Source organism: Oryzias latipes, chromosome 2, assembly GCF_002234675.1.
Source record: "Oryzias latipes chromosome 2, ASM223467v1".
Taxonomy (NCBI): Eukaryota; Metazoa; Chordata; class Actinopteri; order Beloniformes; family Adrianichthyidae; genus Oryzias; species Oryzias latipes.
The window spans coordinates 5,408,733-5,428,510 of NC_019860.2; the positions used below are offsets into that span (position 1 = coordinate 5,408,733).

The window sequence follows — 19,778 nt, forward strand, 5'->3', positions numbered from 1 at the left end:
TTCAGAAAGTTGACATCTATGTTTTAGAATAAAGGATGAAGTCCATGTTGTCCTGGGAAACATTAACCGTGGAGAAAGTCTCTCTTCAGTCTGTAAAGATTTCATGAATGCTAACACATTTAGAACATGTTAAGTAAGTTTTCCAGTCTGGTCCATAACTTCAGAGCAGCAGCTTCACCTCACTGTCTCCATTCATGGAGATTCTTTAATGTTTGGACTTTGAGAAACTCATTTGACCTCCTGGATTGATCTTCATTATTTGGATCCACATTGGTCTTTGTGAAGGACTTATGGACTTGGGATCAATGTTCATGTTCTATACAGTCCACTTAATAACAGTTGTTGACCTTTGACCTGACCAGTAGAGGTTGTTGGACAATAATTGTCCAGATAGAAGTGGAGCTGCTGCTCCATCACAGTATTTCACACAAATGGATCATAGGATCCAGACTCAGAGACGCTGTGAGGATCGTTTCTGCCAGGAGCCTTTAGAGTCACAAACAGATAAACGTCTTGATCAAGAGTTGATTGACACACACACACACACCCACACACACACACACACCCACCCGCACACACACACACACACACACACACACACCCACACACACACAAACACATTACACGCACTACACTTCCACCCCTATGTACACACACATTCTGATTACAGGGAGGAGCTTAACACAAACACACACATAAGGGGGCGGAGCTCTGCTCAGGTGTTCCTGAATCAGGAAATGAGGAAGTGGAGAGTTTTCCTCCGTGTCAGAGCAGACAGAGCAGGACTTTCTTCTTCTTCACGGTGAGTCTTTGTGTTTCTGTTGTCTTCTCCACTCATGATGAAGGCCGTGACGTGTCTGTGTGTTCTCCTTTGTGAGGAAGAGGAGCAGCAGAGGAAGAGCTCAGACTGAACTTTGTCTTTAACTTGTTCTTCTTCCAAAAAGCAGCAGCTAATGTTCACTGCAGGTCACCTTTCTGACAGAAACAGAGCAGAATGCAGCTGTCAGATCTGCCCTGAAGGACAAACTCTGAGTTCTGCTGGATCCTTGTTCTTCCAAACAGTTGGTGACTCTGCTCCAGCCTTCCTCTCAGCTCACATTCTAATGACTTTCCAGAGAGGCTGTGGAAGCTCCTCAGTGCTTTGATCTCTGCTGAAGAAGGTCGTGAGGCTCTCAGCATGTTTCCAATCCTCTCAGTACTGAGATCTCCTTCATTTCTGAACTTCTGACATGATTCTGATGGAACAGAACAGGGAGCTCCTCTCTGATTGGTTCTTCCACAAACAGCATTTCTTCATCATCTGTTCTGTAGTTTGAATCAATTCACCTTCAAAGGATCTCCTTACAAAGCAGAAGCTTTGTAAGGAGACAGCTTTTTTCGTCTGGAGTTTCTTCTCATCTCCACTCTGAGCATCTTCATCAGTGTTCCAGAGCTCTTCATCAAATCACTGAATCCAGAGCTACTCAGCCTGCAGCTCTCTGTTTGTTTCTACATCTCAGAGGAAGAATTCATGTCTTTCTATCTTTTCTCTTCATGCTTTGATTTCTGTCTGTTTTTCTTGATGCTTCATGTTTCCTGAAGTGTAGAAACAGGAAGTTTGTTGTTTCTTTGTCAAAGTGACTGAATGGAAATGTTGCTGCTGCAGCTCCATGTCTCCACCTGGTGGAGGGAGAGCAGAAGTGCAGCAGCTGATGGCAGCTTCCTCTGCCTCCCACTGCTGTCTGACTGCATTCACCTGAACCTGAGAGAAACACAAGAGAAGAGCCAATCAGTGGAGGAGCAGCTGATCTGTTGGTGAAAGAGGATCAGAGCTGATGATGAGGAGGGTTTTCTTCTGCAGGTGAAGGTGGAAGGTGTGTGTGAGCTGATGTGGATCCAGTCAATCCAGCAGCATGGATCAGTGGGAGGAGCCACAGGAGGGAGCCCCTCCCTCTAAAAGCAGAGATGGTAACCATGACAACCAGAGCAAAGCTCAGAGGTGAGATGAAAATCTCCAACTGTCCATGATCTTCTCCATGTCAGTGCTCAGGACTCACACCAGCAACCTTCATTCTTCACAGGAACCAACCTGGACCTGGATCCAGCTGTGTTCTCTTCAAGAGTGACTATTTAAAGGATTCAAATCCAGACTTCAAAGACATCCCTTCAGCAGTGGAACAGTGAGTGTTTGTCAGAGTTTTTGGAGGCTGGATTCTAGTTCAGATGATCAACAGTTTTCAGATGAAGGACTTGAGGTCTGGTTCAGTTCTGGATCTCTCTGATCAGACTCACTTGGAGCATCATGTGTGTGATGAGATCTTTTCAGTTGAGTCTTCTGAGAGTCTCTGAGAGACATCAGAGATGTTGGAGAAGAAAACATGTTGACTGCTGACTCTGACTGACAGCAGCTCCAGTCTAATGAGAAGAATCACTGCAGACTCCTAGGATTCAGATTTTCATGCTTTCCAAACATCACATTGTTCTAGTTTGACTTTCTGCTCTCAGAATTTCTACATTTCTACATGGAGAATTGGAATCAGCTTTTCTAGAAAAAAGTCTGGATTGACTGACAGAAAATGCTGAAACCTGGAAACTGTTGATCCAAACATGTCATGTTATTCCAGACTAAACAGCTCAGTCTGTGTTCATGTCAAAGTCCATCAGCTGTTCATGAAGAAGCAGATCCTCCAACACTCTGATGGTTTGGTGTTTGCAGAGGTCAACAGGTCACACAGAGAGTCCAGTCTGCAGCCTCCAGCTGTGGATCCATGAAGAGTGACCGGTCCAAAGGTGGAACTCCAACCTTCAGAACTGAACCAGGACCTTCAGACTCACAGTAAGAAGCAGTTTCTAGTGAACGGAGATCTGTTGAGTTTAGCTCCAAATCCCAAATGTCAGGCATGATGTCATCATCCTCTGATGGCTTGAAATCCTTCAGGTCACTAAGTGAACAGAATTCATTCCAATTTAAACTGGTTCTTTTCTACATCATTCCATATCTGAGGCTCACTTATCAATCAAACCACAAAGTCTGAAGGTCTATTAGGAATTTTCACTGCCCTGCAGAAATTCAAAGATTTTACTTCATTTCTGACTGAACTGTTGGTGTAGACGCCTTAATGTCAGAGATGACCATTTTGCATTCAGTGTATTATTCAGTTTACAGCCAGTAGGGGGAGCCGGGGTTTCACTCTGTAGTTCACTGGTGGTCACGCAGCAGATGCATGTCAGTCTCAATTTTGGAATGGAGTCAAACAGTTTTTTGACCTAGCTAAGTTCTTCTCGTTAATTTGCATATTTTATTTATATTTATTCAGTTTTCCCTTAAGTTCACTGTGGATTATTGTTCACTTTTCAACCTGAAGAAAAGGAATTAAAGATTTTTTCTCTTTTACTTTTGGACTGTGGAATTTTATTGGATCGTTGGATAACGAGGAGAGCTGCAGGAGCGTCAAAACTGAGGACTTAACACTGGAACTATACAGTTGGCCCCTCCCACTTTCTATCATTTCTGTTCTTCTGCTCCAAAATGGTTTCGAAGACTAAAATCAGAACAAGTCCAAGTGTGATCTGGAGCTCAGGAATCCTCAGAGAAAGTTGGTGAAGAAAAATAAAGACTGAGAGTTAAGAATCCCAGAGAGCAGAGCTTTGATCAGAATCTGAAGAAGATCAGAGAAGATCTGAGAGACAGAAATTAATCTTTTCATGTTTTCTTATTTGAATAAATGTTTGGATCAGGATAGAAACATTGTAGTGAAATTCTTTCGTACATTACTCTTATAGCTAACCACAAAGTATAAATAGGAAGTTTTTCTTTGTATCTCATCAACAAACTCAAACATTAAATTCTTCATTTTCTTCTGGTCTAAATGAGAATCAAATATCCAGTTTTTCTTTCAGTTTTCTGTAACTCTGATTCATCTGTGAGTCAAAACTAACGTTGGAATCATTGCTGTTCTGGAAACCACAGCATTCATGATGCATTTATGATCTGAGATGATCCAAATCCAAAAGAACTCATCAAACACCATCATGACAGAAACTCACTTCTAACTAAACAAGTGTTTTTCTATTAGGATCCATCAGAGACTCAGAACTGGATCTGGATCTGAACCCAGCTGTGTTTCCTTCAGGAGTGACCGGTCAAAGGGTCAAATTATCGACTTTAAATCATCTTCCGGTACAGATAGGTGAGCTATTTGTCAATGTTCTTTCTAACCGACATTTCTATCTTCATGTGTGCTGCAGTGAGTGTTGGAGCTTCTCCATAAACACAGAATAGATCTAGTAGATTCTACTGAGTGTCTGCAGGACACCAGTGGGTCCAGTAGGATCTGATTGTTGCTGATTGTCCACAGACTGGACCAGCAGAGCTCAGAGACTCCCAGTGGTCCGTCTGTCCAGCAGCATCAAACACAGCTGGACTCCATCTTTCTGGTCTGTACATGAACAACAACTACTTTCCCATCATTCTGTCCACAGTCGTCTCCATGCTGCACTTTGGACACCAGTGGACTGTCAGTGTGTCCAACATGGAGCTGATGTTTGGCTCCATGACTTCACTCTGATTGGCTCATTCATCTGGAATTCTGTTGCAGCTGCTGGAGGACAACATTGTCACTTTTGTGAAGAAGGAGCTGAAGAAGATCCAGAAGCTTCTGAGTCACAGGGAGGATGAGGAGGAGCTAGAGGATGAAGATGAAGAGCAGAGGAGCAGCAGAGAGTTACTGATGAAGATCACAGTGAACTTCCTGAGGAGAATAAAGCAGGAGGAGCTGGCTGATGGACTGCAGAGCAGTAAGAGGATTTCTCTGAAGGTTTCAGCTGCTGAGAAATGAGGATTTACTGATGTCTGAACACATGGAACCACAGGGATTCAAACCCTCATCATTCAGGGCTGCAGAGAAATGATTTACTGTTTATTGTCTTCATTCAGGATCTGCTGCTGCAGTTTGTCAACATAAAGTCCAATCTGGTCTGAAGAAGAAGTTCCAGTGTTTGTTTGAGGGGATGGATAAAGCAGGAAGCCCAACCCTTCTGAATGAGATCTACACAGAGCTCTTCATCACAGAGGGAGGAAGAGGAGAGCTGAATGAAGAACATGAGGTCAGACAGATTGAAGCAGCATCCAGGAAAGCAGACAGAGCAGAAAAAAGCATCAGACAAGAAGAGCTCTTCCAACTCCCAGCTGGAAGACCAGAACCAATCAGAACCGTGATGACTAAGGGAGTGGCTGGCATCGGGAAAACAGTCTTAACACAGAAGTTCACTCTGGACTGGGCTGAAGGCAAAGCCCACCAGAACCTCCACTTCACATTTCCATTCACTTTCAGAGAGCTGAATGTGCTGAAAGAGGAGAAGTTCAGCTTGGTGGAACTTGTTCATCACTTCTTCCCTGAAACCAAACAAGCAGGAATCTGCAGCTTTGAAGACTTCCAGGTCCTCTTCATCTTTGATGGTCTGGATGAGTGTCGACTTCCTCTGGACTTCCACAAGACTTGGATCCTAAATGACCCTAGAAAGTCCACCTCAGTGGCTAATCTGCTGACAAACCTCATCAGGGGGAACCTGCTTCCCTCTGCTCTGCTCTGGATAACCACACGACCTGCAGCAGCCAATCAGATCCCTGCTGAGTGTGTTGACATGGTGACAGAGGTCAGAGGGTTCAATGACCCACAGAAGGAGGAGTACTTCAGGAAGAGGTTCAGAGATGAAGAGCAGGCCAGTAGGATCATCTCCCACATCCAGAGATCCCGAAGCCTCCACATCATGTGCCACATCCCAGTCTTCTGCTGGATCACTGCTACAGTTCTGGAGGATCTGCTGAAGAGCAGAGAGGGAGGAGAGCTGCCCAAGAGCCTGACTGAGATGTACATCCACTTCCTGGTGGTTCAGGCCAAAGTCAAGAAGGTCAAGTATGATGGAGGAGCTGAGACAGATCCTCATTGGAGTCCAGAGAACAGGAAGATGATGGAGTCTCTGGGAAAACTGGCTTTTGAGCAGCTGCAGAAAGGAAACCTGATCTTCTATGAATCTGACCTGACAGAGTGTGGCATCGATATCAGAGCAGCTTCAGTGTACTCAGGAGTGTTCACACAGATCTTTAGAGAGGAGAGAGGCCTGTACCAGGACAAGGTCTTCTGCTTCATCCATCTGAGTGTTCAGGAGTTTCTGGCTGCTCTTCATGTCCACCTGACCTTCATCACCTCTGGACTCAACCTCATGGAGGAACAGAAAAAAACATTCTTAAAGATTCTCAAACTGAAGCAAACCAGTCCAGTCCAGTTCTACCAGAGTGCTGTGGAGAAGGCCTTACAGAGTCCAAACGGACACCTGGACTTGTTCCTCCGCTTCCTCCTGGGTCTTTCACTGCAGACCAATCAGAGTCTCCTACGAGGTCTGCTGACTCAGACAGGAAGTAGCTCACAGACCAATCAGAAAACAGTCCAGTTCATCAAGAGGAAGATCAGTGAGGATCTGTCTACAGAGAAAAGCATCAACCTGTTCCACTGTCTGAATGAACTGAATGATGGTTCTCTAGTGGAGGAGATCCAACAGTTCCTGAGGTCAGGACGTCTCTCCACAGATAAACTGTCTCCTGCTCAGTGGTCTGCTCTGGTCTTCTTCTTACTGTCATCAGAAGAAGATCTGGAAGAGTTTGACCTGCAGAAATTCTCTGGTTCAGAGGAGGCTCTTCTGCGGCTGCTGCCAGTGATCAAAGCCTCCAACAAAGCTCTGTAAGAACTCTCAGGAAAATCACCTTCAGTGAATAAATGAATCTGATTGGAAACATAAAAGATTCAATAACTGCTGTCTGTCTTTGTTTTCTTCAGATTGAGATGGTGTAATCTGTCAGTGAGAAGCTGTGCAGCTCTGTCCTCAGTTCTCAGCTCTCAGTCCTCCAGACTCAGATTTCTGGACCTGAGTTCCAACAACCTGCAGGATTCAGGAGTGAAGCTGCTGTCTGCTGGACTGGAGAGTCCAGACTGTAAACTGGAGACTCTCAGGTCAGGTTTCATTCAAATGTTGACTCTCAACAACAAGTTCTGTTTGTTTTTCTCTTATTCCGGAGAAAATGTCAGATAGACGTCAGTGCAGAGGAAACAGCAGAGGACTGTTGCATAGAAGTAAAAAGAAAACAACATTCTGCTTGAATTAAAAGTCCTGGTTTTTCCTTATCTGATGGTTACAAATGTTCTCCTGGTTTTTTTGCACCAGACTTAACAGGAGAACCTAAGTTCATTCAAGTGTTGATATCTGGGAGAAGTTTATGTTCTGTGTTCTTCTAAAGAAATCATGAATCAATCCCAGAACTGGAGATTTCAATAGACAAACAGTTGCAGCAGATTTCTGACCCACAGAGCAGCAGCTCCTTATGAAGAGACACGAGGAGCTCAAACTGCAGAAGACTGAAAGGTCTTTCCCACAGACCTGGTTCTGGTGATTATTCAGAACCGAGCTTGGATCAGAACCAGGTCTTTTATGTCACATAGTCTTTTGGTTAGCATCTGGCTCTCAGTCCTGGTGCTTAAACAGACACTAAGTCTATTATGGGTTAGAGTGAAGAACCTCTGCAGGTTCTTTATGTTCAAGGCTGGGGGTGGAGCTACCTGCCAAAGTAATATGTTTAGATCAGCAAACCAAGAAACTGAAGAAGATCCTAAAAGATTTCTGGGATCAGAAAAGGGTACTGTGGGAGCAGCAGACACAGTGGACCTCACTAAATTTAAGTCACTGCAATTGCCCGACATTTTGGGCCCCGTGGATCCTCGTGTTTTTCAAGGCCCCTCTACAGCTCAGAGATGTCAGGAAATGCTTTCAGAGGAGAACTAAAGGCTTCCTGCCGGCTTCCTGGGCCCGGCGGTGCTCTCTCCGCGCGGTGGGGGGGTTCACATTACATCTGAGCCGGGGGTGTTGGTGTCCCTGGGGGGTGGGTTCTGGTCCTTGCTCCTGAGCGCTGGGCCCCGCCAAATTTCCATCTGTGGCCGAGCCTGGTCGGGCCATATTTACAACACCCCTTGTGGGCCCTCTTTTTTTCCCCGGGGTTCCCCCCTCCTGGGCGGGGGCGGCGGGCCCCTGCCTTGCTCCTCCCTGGACCAACCATGGGCCGGGCGGATGGCTGCCTGGAGTGCGGAGCGGGTCTCCCTTGGGGGGTCCTGGCTCGTACCTGGGGTTGGGGCGGGGGGATGCCCAGAACTCCTGGGTGGTGGTGGGGTGCTCGTCTGGGGCTGTGGGCGTCCTTCTCCGGTGGGGCCCTGCGTTGGGTTCTCCCGGCGCGGCGGGGGGGCTGTTCTCCTGGCTGGGCTGGGGCGGCCCTCTCTTTCCCTCCGTGCCTCCCTGCTCTCTGGCTCTGGGGGCCTTGCGGCGGTCCTGCTGGCCCTGGCCTGGGTGGCGGGCTTGGTCGCCCGGGCGGCGGTTGTTCCCTGCCGGTTTCCGTGTGGCGTTGGGGGGTTTCCGGCTGCCGCTGCTGCTGCGGTGGGGGTCTTGGGGTGGGGATGGCTGGGCGCTCTCCCTCCTTCTTTACACATTCCACCATCCATTTTAGAAGAACATGAGCACTCACCTGAGCACGGGTGTTGGCTCACCTTTGCACTGGCGGTTTGCGTGACTGAATGACTGAAATGTTTCACACTAGTTGGTTTTAAGGCATAAGTATGCGTGTGAGCACTATCTGTTTTGTGTACATGTCAACAGATGGACATTTTTGCAGCTAGCAGGTGTGTTTGACACTTGGGTGTGTGTGTGGACAGGCTCCGCCCTTTTTGTACTACATTTGAACCTTACCATGGTGATTAACAACCAGTAAACTTGTTGCTTTATGCTGCTTCATGGTCTTATCCCCCTTCCCCTCCTACTATCACCCTCCTTCCCCCCCTCTCTCTAACGTCCCTCTCTCCTCTTCCCCTCTTTCCTTTTCCGTCCGGTCCAACACCAAAGATCTTCAAACATGTTTGAAATTAATAAAGTTTGGCCTCAATTACAAAAGGGGTTTATTCAGACATACCTTTGGTTTGTCTGAAGATTAATAACCCCTCTTGTTAAAGTAAAATATGTCCAACACAAGAGGCCCTCAGCTCTCATCTGTCTGCCCAGCTGTTGGACAGGACAAGTTAAAAAAAAAAAAAAAAAAAAAAAAAAAAAAGAGGAGAACTAAAGACTTTTTGAGCTTTTTTCTGCACAACCTGCTTCTTCCAGTCAAGATGAAGAGAGAAAAGTTTAGCTCTGCTTCATTCTTTGATTGTGGTGAACATCTAGCTGACCTGGATGACCTCTCCTATCAAGTCTACCGTTAACCATCTGAAGTAGTTCAGCAGCAGTCCTAGTCAAGAAGGTCCTTCAAACACAGACTTTCCTTCAGGCAGAGCAACAACACCAGAGAAATGAAATCCTGACTAAAAGGTTTTTCATCCTTCTGAAGACAGAATCAAATCTCTTTGGAAGTTCATTTTTTTTTTGTCTTTAACAACATCAAAACACGTAAGACGACTCTTAGGCTCCGCCTTTCACTCTGTGTGGGTGTCGCCTATATCATGACTTCAACTTACAGTCAGCCTCGTCTGTGTTTTGCTGAAGAAAACAAACATTATCGGAGGTTTTGCAAATATGGATGTGCACATTGTGCATATAAATTGAATGAGTTTTGCAGATCACCGCTCGCTCCATGGAGCAAGTGTGTTTGTGTATTGCCCTGGGGCAGTGCTGGAAGCGCAGACTCTTCCTGGAAAGGATAGTTCCTCACTTTTCTAAGTCACAATGTGAAAACCTACTTGTTTTCGTGGGGTGGGAGGGGTAGGTGCTCAGAGAGAAGGGTTAGAAAGGAATGCTCAGAGATGAGTGAATAGCTCCAAATACAGATTTGGGGTTGTTTTTCATGAGGAATTAACATTACAAAACATTTAAAAGCTCAAATTGTTGATATACCATATTATAGACCCAATAAGAGAACATGGAAAAACGCTACAGCTGTGTTTGAAAAAAGACTGGTTCAGATTTTCTTCATCAATTGAATTCATTGTGTACCAATGTCAGCCAATATTTTCAAGGACCGGCCTCTACGAAGATGAAGTTGGCGTCTAATGTTTTTGTTTTTAATCTTTTATTCACAATCAAATGGTTCTGATAATTCTTCAGAGCCAAACTGGTAGTCCCAGTTATTTATTTTTTAATCTGGATTCATTTTGTATTTCTATTCAACACAAAGGAGGACTTTCTGTGCTTCAGTTTCTTAACAGGGTTTTCTATAATTTGTTTTTGCTGTTGGAAAATTCTTCAATTTAAACTTTTTTTATATTGATCAAAAACAGCTCCCCCCGCAAAGTGTAATAAATTTTCTTTAACAGGTTGTCACACTTTTTCGGCCCATAATTTCAAAATGTCATCTGTCAGTCTGTCATCAGGGCGGGTCCCACCTGACTGAATGGACCAAGTTCCTGGACCTCCAGCTGCATCACTGCTCCTGAACACACTTTTCTGTCTGATTGCAGGTTGGAAGAATGCAGCTTGTCAGAGATCAGCTGTAAAGTTCTGGTCTCAGCTCTGAAGAAAAACCCATCTAATCTGACAGAACTGGACCTGAGTGAGAACCAGAACCAGGGGGTTTCAGGAGTTCTTCATCTGTGTGGTTTTCTGGAGAGTCCAGACTGCAGAGTGCAGAGTCTGAGGTCAGACTCCATGTTTCAGTTGTGTTCAGATCAATATTATGAGTACAGATGACTGACTGATGACATCACTACAGAACAACAATGTTACATTAATCTGATTCATTGGTCTTTGATGTTTTGAATGCACTTTGGTGAAAATTGTTTGATATTCTTGCTAAACCATTCATCTGCTTGCCCCAGTGTCTCATCTGTGCCTTAGTAATTAATCAAGGATAATAACATCTAGTCCTAAAAAACAGACCTGGGGCCTCATTTATAAACGTTGCGTACGCACAAAAGAAGGCGTACGCCGCTCTCTACGCAATAGTTGAGATTTATAAAAAGCAAACTTGACGGGAAAATGTGCGGTCCTCCACGCAAGCTCTGACCCAGGCGTACGCACAAAAACGGGTGAAATGAGAAACGGCGACACCGTCGGCAGATGGAAGAAACACGTGAAAGTGACAGTGGAAATGACAATCCTGCCTCTCATAAATGAACGCAAGACTTCACAAAGCAAGACTTACAATTAACAGCCTACACAAAGACCCGTTTGATCGATCAGCAGTGAAACAAACAAATCAGATCAAACGAGAATTACAACATAAATTCAAATGAACACATATTTGGAAAAAGAAAAGCTATATATGTTCTACAATATTGGCATGTTGTGCAATTAATCCTCATAAATAATATAGTTAACAGAACGAAATAATGTACAAAACTGATATTCTCGTCAGTGTGTCCGTCTGGCGGAGCAGATAGGTGCGGACGGACGGACAGACGTACTAATTGTCCACTGGGGAAAGTTGTTTTCATATTAAAACATTTCTTCATAAGCTATGGAATTATGGTATTCATGCATATGCCGTTAGTTTGTTTTATTTTTGATAAAACAATGTATGGCGTATGTCTCAACCATTCAGAAAGCCACAAGAAATTACATTTGCGCGGAACAATTTCCCATTTCCACGTGGATTATTACCGACATCTGTAGCTTGTCAGATGTAATTAAATGGAGGGAAATAAAATGCCCCATCACAATGCGTAATGACGCACAATGGCTGATCTTAGAAGATGTGGCAAATGGAAGAATTCAGAGTGAACGCATCTTTAGACAGCAAGGAGACTTGCTGGAAAATGAGGACGAGTGGCTTCTGAGCCGGTTCCGACTTCCTCGAGCCGTCCTTTTGGACCTCTGCGGGCTTTTGGGCCCGGCGTTACAGAGGAGCACTCGGAGGAACCACGCGTGTCACCCGGTGCATGCATCTGGCGCTCCGGTCCCCCCCTCCCTCCCATGGAGCGCTGTAGCCTCACAACCTCGGACCGGCCACCGTCTGCCGCTCACGTGCCTTTTTGGCATTAGTAATGCCCACACTGTGCCCTCCAAACAACACTTTTCCCCTCTTTTCCACCTCGCCAACGATAAATTCTACTTCACATTGAGTGAAGTCACGTTTTTTTGATTTCCTCTCTGTGTTTGCCGTGGTTTCGCAATCAATGAATATTCATTTGTGGGCGTTTCACGGACTATTTATGGGCAACTATGGGCGTGTCATGGGGCCGCAAAAGCTGCGCTGCATTTAGAATCGGTTGTGATTTATTAAGGGAAAGATGCGTAGGATGTGCGTGCGCACGGTTTTATAAATCCGAATATTTCTGTGCGTACGCACGTCCTATGTTTCATCCGTACGCCACTTCTGACGCAAGTCCTACGCAAAGTTTTATAAATGAGGCCCCTGATCATCTGGTGAACCAGTGACTGCTGTGAAAGTGCAGCTGGCAACAGGGGGAAGACCTTGTGACAGCATGGAAGACAGCTGACAGGAGGGAATAGACCCCCCCGGGGCCACCATGGGCTAGCTACTGATGGTTGTGGGATCCAGCCCGAGCGGTGTATGGGTCCCACCCCAATTTTGCTACAAAGAATTCAAGGAATACACTCCTAGAGCCTGCGAGAGCAGGAGCGGAAGATGGCTCACGGACTGCCAATCCGGTAACGAACATAGGAATGGAACAGACTACGAGATTAAAGATTAGTACACCTGAGAATCCGATAGTTATAGCAGGACGCAAGCTCCAGAAGTGCATATGTGGTTGGACAAAAGTTACTACTACTCATGGCCTGCAGACACACCAGGGCAGGAAAAAGTGCCTAACGAAGGGACAGCAGCGGCGTTGCATCGATAACTACTTTTTAAGAAGTAAGTTTAATCAGTCGACTGAAGTTCAGCATCAGGACACACACCACAGTCTGCAGGACACTCCTGTCCCAGAGGAGGAAGAACGAGGCACAGGAGAACAACCGGTAACCAACACGTCGCACCCCTCAATTGAGAAGAAGATCTTGGGGCGAAGGCCATTAGTAAAGTGGCCAAAGTCCTGCGACAAGTCACTTTGAATGGAGGTCAACAATGATCTCTGCAATATCCTTGAAGGGGTCAGAAGCAACACCATGAAGAAATTGGAGAGAATGGGGAACCTCATCTTCACATACAGATTGGAACGGTTTGGAGTGATTGAGGGCAAACGATCTACTCCGACAATTCACAACCAAATCCAGAATACAAAAAGAAATGGTCCTGCTAATTAAGGAGAGGTGGCAGCTAAAGAAACAGTGGAGGAAGGCCAGAGAGGAGGAAAAGGAGGGAATTAACGTTCTGCAGGAAGAGATCAAGGGTAGGCTGTCCACACTGAGAAGTGCGGAAAACTTCTTGAGGAAACGCAGAAGGAAGGAGCAAACAAGATCATGTTTCTACAAAGATCCCGTCAAATTTGTAAAGAGTCTATTTACAAAAGAAAAAACTGCAAGTCTCTCTGCATCAAAGGCGGAAGAACATCTTTAAAAAAAAAAAAAAACGGTACTGATGACCGATATCAGGAAGAGGTTTCACTCCCACCTGACATGCCGCCAGTGAGCACACCAGAGTACCAGCTTAACATGAGTCCACCTAGGTGGAGTGAAGTGGTCAAAATTGTGCATAGGGCAAGGGCCGCATTAGCTCCAGGCTCCAATGGAGTTCAATATAGGCTCTACAAAAATGCCTCAGGCGTCCTACAAATCCTCTGGAAACTTATGAAAATTGTGTGGATAATGAAGGAGATTCCAACATCCTGGTGGAGAGCTGGAGGGATCCTTATCCCAAAGGGGAAGTACTCTTCAGAACTCGGCCAGTTCTGCCAGATCAGTCTCTTAAATGTTGAGGGAAAAATCTTCTTCAGTGTAGTGGCTCATAGGCTAACAAGCTACCTGCACAGAAACAACCTGATTGACACATCAATCCAAAAAAGCAGGGATCTCAGTATTCTCAGGATGTGTAGAACACGCTAGCATCATCTGGCATCAGATTCAGCTTGCCAAGAAAGAAAGAACAGATCTCCATGTGGTTTTCGTGGACCTTGAAAACGAATTTGGCTCAGTCCCCCACAAGCTCCTGTGGACAGCCTTTGACTAAGTCCTACCAGCTCTTACAACCCTGGTAAAGGCCTAGTTCCAGGATATCCAACTGTGTGTGTGATGACAGCAGAGTACACCACAGCGTGGCAACACCTGGAAGTGGGAATCATGTCTGGCTGCACCATCTCCCCATAGAGGTCATCTTACAGGGTTCTCAATGGGTGGTTGGTGGACAACGAATAAAACCTGTGCTGAGACTTCCACCGATCAGGGCCTACATGGATGACCTCACTACTCTGACTACGACCAAGGCTTGCACAGTACGGCTGTTGGGAAAGCTTTAGAAGAACATTGAGTTGGCTAGGATGAAGATCAAGCCAAGTAAGTCCAGAAGTATCTCCACTGTCAAGGGGAAGCTGTCAGACCACCGCTTTCACATTGGCGAGGAACCTATCCCAATGGTTTCAGAAAACCTGTGAAGAGCCTAGGCCGCTGGTATGATGCTTCCCTTAGAGATAAAGACCAAGTAGAGCAGCTCAGAAAGGACATAGCTGGGCTAGAGAACATCAACGGCACCCTGCTCCCTGGCAAACTGAAACTTTGGTGCATGCAGTATGGTTTATTAACACGTCGTCTCTGGCCACTTACTCTGTATGAAGTGCCACTGTCAAAAGTACAAAAGTTGGAGAGGTTGATCAATGCCTATGCCAGAAATAGCCTTTGCCTTCCCATGTGCCTCAGTACCATTGGACTCTATGGCAGGGGGATGTTAGAACTACATATATCCAGTTTGGTAGAGGAGTACAATTGTGCCAAGGTCAGATTAGAGATGACACTCAAAGATACCTGTGACTCTCTGGTTGCCCGAGCAGCTCCCATCCTGGCCACTGGGAGGAAGTGGGCCCCAATGGCAGCAACTGATCTGGCCAAGGCAGCACTTAGACACAAAGAAATTGTGGGATGCGTGCAGGAGGGGAGGAGTGGTCTTGGTCTCTCATCTAGCGCACCTTCCTGCGGGAAGGGCAACCCAGCTGAGAGGCGTAGACTGGTGGTCCAAGAGATACGCCGGGAAGAGGAAGCAGGAAGGTGTGCTCAAGCCGTGGCCCAGGCAAAGCAAGGTCAGTGGAAAGGGTGGGAAGGAGTGGAGAAGAGGAAACTATCCTGGAAAGACCTGTGGGAGATGTAGGCATCCAGGGCAAGCTTTATAATTAGGGCTACCTATGATGTCTTGCCTTCTCCTGCAAACCTAAACCAGTGGTATGGCGAACACCCCTCATGCTCTTTATGTCAAAGCCCAGCAACATTGAAGCACATCTTGGTGGGATGCAAGATCAGCCTCAGTCAAGGCCGTTCACCTGGCGACACAATGTGGTGCTAAGGTGTCTGGCAACAGTGCTGGAAAGACAGAGAACAAGCGTGAACGCCCATCCTCAAGCCAAAGAGCAAGGCTGGAGTGTGAAGGAACGCCCAGTGGAAGTAGGCTGCAGGGGTTTTGTGGCCACCTCAACATCCAGGCTACTCAGGGAGATGGTAGTGCGAGGGAAGGCATCTTTAAAAGAGACGGAAGGGCTTTGCTCTGAACCACATAAGCCTAAGAAAGCAGAGAGCTGGGAAAATAAAACCCAGGCTTTCCCAAAAAATTATCTTCTGCATTTTTTTTTCTAAATGAATCAATTAAACAAATATGGATCTATCGACCGGCCCTAAGGCCAGATAGAATCAAACACCAGGCCAGATTTGGCCCACGAGCCTTGAGTTAGACACAAATGTCTTAAAGGATTTCTGGAATAAGAAAAAGGAAGTTCGGGAGCAGGGTTTCAGCTGTCAAAGTTGTGGAAATCTGCTCTCTAATTTAAGTATGCCACTTCAAGCATGAATGATCTGTTGACTTTGATTCTTCAGACCACATAACACAAATCTTGGTCTCTCTGAAATGGCTGCTAGTGAAATATTAGCTTTTATTAAAATTCTGGTCTTTACTTTAAAGTCCCTGGTAGGTACGGCACCTCCTTACCCCTCCAATCTACTTTTCAGATATTCCCCCCTAAATTCCCTACACTCCACTGACCAGTTTGTGTTAATGGTTCCCAGAACCAAACGTAAGTTTCAGGGGAACCAAAAAGGCCCGTACACACCGGGACGAATATTCGCCAGCGTTTTTCGCCACGTTTTTTGTGTTCACACCCAGGCGATTTTCGCTGACAATGAGCCGAGTGAACATCCAATTTCCTTCCCTGACATTAGATGGCGCTTAATGTAAAACAGAAATACTCCTGTACACAAGGTGGCGCCGCGCAACTTTACGCTTCTTAAAGTCGCTTTTTACTCAGAAGAAGAGAGCAAATATTTACGCGCTTGTCAGAATCATACAAAGAAAACATGAATATTTCAAGCACCAGTTGCTCCAACTGGTGCTTGGTTCGGGGATATTTTAGAATGTCCGTCATTATTTCTTTGCGGCAGTGTAGACGCTACTTGGCGTCTATCTTCTTCGCTGGTATGTGTGCTCAGAAAGGCAGTTTTGTGTTTGAGCGCCCCCAAGTTGTGTTTTACTGTAACTTCAGAAGCTCCAGACACGTGTGCAAAAGCACCATTCTCATTGGTCGAATAGATTTCGACGCGACGCGTGAAACCAAAAAAACGAACCCGAGGCGTTTTTTAAAAAGTGACGCTTTGACGCGTGGCGTTTTTTTGCGTCGGTGTGCACACTCACATTGATGGCCTTTGTTTAGTCACGAGGCATTAAACGTCGGCGAAAATCGCAGGCGAAATTCGTCCCGGTGTGTACGGGCCTTAAGTCTGCTTTGTTGGCTATTAAACTATAAAATCAGTTGCAACCGGCAATTAGAGAGGACACGGTCTTGGAGAGTTTTGAAAAGAATTGTTCCTCTATTTTAGTGCTTTAGCATCAGCCTAGCCCTGGTTTTAATTATTTTAAATCTGTTTTATGATTTTTATTATTTTCTATTTGGTTTTATGTTTTAATTTTTTTATGTTTTGTTGTCCATTTGTGCAGAACCTATAGCACAGTCTTCTTTACTGCTGGTTGAAGGTGCTTCATAAATAAATAAATGAATGATGAATAATGATGAATCTGCATTTCTTCTATGCATTTTAAAATGTATTAAGTAATAATTAATTCATAATGATCAATGACATTTCAATTCCTCGTCTGCTTTAACTTCATTTCAAGTCATTTCTAATCTATTGCATTTTCATTCCTGATCATGTTTTTGGGTCCAAATCCAAAAGAAATGAGCAAACAGTGAAAATGTCATCTGTCAGTCTGTCATCAGGGCGGGTCCCACCTGACTGAATGGACCAAGTTCCTGGACCTCCAGCTGCATCACTGCTCCTGAACACACTTTTCTGTCTGATTGCAGGTTGAGGAGCTGCAGTCTGTCAGAGATCAGCTGTGAAGTTCTGGTCTCAGCTTTGAAGAAAAACCCGTCTAATCTGACAGAACTGGACCTGAGCGGGAACAAGAACCTGCAGGATTCAGGAGTTCTTCATCTGTGTGGTTTTCTGGAGAGTCCAGACTGCAGACTGCAGACTCTGAGGTCAGACTCCATGTTTCAGTTGTGTTGAGATCAATATGATGACAAAGTTGTGTTGACCCACAGCAAGCAGAAATGTCCAGATTCTGATCTGCAGCAGCATCTTTCTGCAGCTGCTTGTTCTCTTCAAAGATCTGCAGAAGAACTTCTTTTCTTCCTGCAGCTGCTTGTTTCAAAGCTGTCTGCTGACATTTGTGCTCCACAAAGTCCTGCTTGCAGCCATCAGCTCTTCTTTGTGTCTTTGCTCCAACAGACTCCTTTAAAGCGCATGCATAAGAAGCAGCCGTGCACGCTCACATGCACTCTGAGTCCTGCTGCTGTGTTTCAGCAGATGCAGCTGAGAGTCCAGCGGCTGATGTTTGTGAGCAGACAGTGACAGAGTCCTGCTGCAGCTGGATGCTGCTCTGACAGACACATCCTCCACAAACATCCTCACCTTTTCATCCACAAACATCAATTGGTTTGGATGCAGCCACAGGCTGATGTTTGACTTTCACACATCTGGACTTCTTTCCTGAAGCAGCTGCATGTTGTCCTGAATGTTCCTGAATGTTCTTCTTCTCTGCTTCTGCTGGATTCTTCTGATCTGCTGCTGTTGTTTCACATCTTTGGACTTTTTCTAACTTTCTGATCTTCTTCAGCTCTGAACTCTTTAGAAGAAGTGAAGGATGAAAAACATGAACTTTGTCTTTAAACTCAACTCTTTGTTCTGGATTCAGGTTGAGGAACTGCAGATTGTCAAAGACCAGCTGTGCTGCTCTGGTCTCAGCTCTGAAGTCCAACCCGTCCCACCTGATATACATGGACCTGAGAGGGAACGACCTTCAGTCTTCAGATGTTCAGCAGCTCCAGGATCTGGTGGAGAGTCCAAACTTCAAACTGCAGACTCTGAGGTCAGTAGAGGGTTGGAGTCAGTCAAGCTGCTTCCAGATGTTGCCCTAAAGTTAGTCTGAGAGCAAAGATGCAGAGTTTCCTGTGAAGCTGCAGCTTCTCAGTGAAGCTCTGAGGAGAATGATGACAGGCTTCAGGACAACAGTCAGCCAATCAGAGCAGCAGAAGCTCCAACAGGTGAAGATGACAGGAAGCTGCTGCTCTGAACAGGACTGAAGCTCCTGCTGCTCTTTCTGCTGCTGTGCTGCATCACTGACTGACACACCAGGATCAGGAGACACTCCTTCATCTCTGTCTCTACACTTTCTCTCTGCAGGTGGGAGGACTGGATAGTCTGATGTTCCATCTGGAGGAGCAGAGAGGAGCAGCAGCAGCAGCTGGTCTGCAGAGATGTTGTGACTGGACGGTGTTCCTGGGAGGTGGAGAGCAGAGTGATGGAGGAATCAGAGGAAGTGGAGATGAGTGTCAGAGTTGCAGCAGGAACTGATCTGAGATCAGCTCCACTGTCTCTCTCAGCATCAAGTGGACAGTTATTGTGCTGCAGCTCCCCCGGTGGACTGATGGAGAACTGCACTTCCTCTTCTCATTCTAACTTGGAGTGTTGGGAAATCTCAAGCTTCTCTTCACTCTTTTGTTGCCATAGTAACTGATGTCATTCTTCCCGTCAGCTGATGTCTGTGTTTCTCTGTTCATGAAGCTGTTTGTGTATAATATTGTGACATTGTCCTCCAGTTCAAGCAGCATTCAGCCTCTATGCTCAAAATTTTCAATGTTATTTCCATCGTTTCCACTTTGATACACTTTGAAATGAGGATGCCGACAAATGCCGAGTCAGCAATTGACTTTTCTTGGAAAATTACTATTGTCTGTAGAGAACAGAGGAAATTCTGTAGACGTCCACATGTGGATCCCAGGACTTACTCTGCTGTGGAAACTTTTTTTATAAACTCAACTTTAAGATTCAGTTTTTATCAAGCCGTTTTCTTTATCAGTAATTTAGTTCCTTAATAATGTGTTATTTCTGCCTTTTATGGTTTCCTTTGGCTCATACAAAACCAACTGCAATGAAGCAGGAGGGAGAAGGGAGACACCTGTGAAAGACGTGTGGAAGAAGAGAATCCTGAAGGTTTCTGTGCAGACATGAACTCAGTCAGAGAGCGTCTGAATGTTGGAGGATCCAGAAGAAACCAGGAGCTCATGAAGGTGGTTCTGTTGGAGCAGAGAGCAGAACTCTGATCCCAGTTTCAGGAACAATGCAGGCTCATGTTCTGGACTGAAGAGTTCTCCTGAAATGTTCTGTTCAGACTTCTTCAG

At 45.6% G+C, this 19,778-nt stretch overlaps 3 protein-coding genes across 4 annotated transcripts in view; 2 read left to right on the forward strand and 1 right to left on the reverse strand.

The window, feature by feature from the left end:
• LOC101172629 (zinc finger protein 436-like) overlaps positions 1–19,778 on the reverse strand; it is a 1,005,429-nt gene that overhangs the window by 450,549 nt on the left and 535,102 nt on the right. The window lies entirely within an intron of this gene.
• The window catches only part of LOC110016657 (zinc finger protein 502-like), a 970,715-nt gene that overhangs the window by 360,027 nt on the left and 590,910 nt on the right, over positions 1–19,778 (forward strand). The window lies entirely within an intron of this gene.
• Positions 1,878–19,428, forward strand: LOC110013533 (NLR family CARD domain-containing protein 3). Its single transcript, XM_023962097.1, has 9 exons — positions 1,878–1,978; positions 2,061–2,159; positions 2,696–2,815; positions 4,338–4,416; positions 4,578–4,776; positions 4,916–6,716; positions 6,813–6,986; positions 18,293–18,466; positions 18,781–19,428. Exons 1-9 carry the CDS (start codon positions 1,893–1,895, stop codon positions 18,800–18,802), a joined length of 2,754 nt encoding a protein of 917 aa, XP_023817865.1. The 5' UTR covers positions 1,878–1,892; the 3' UTR covers positions 18,803–19,428.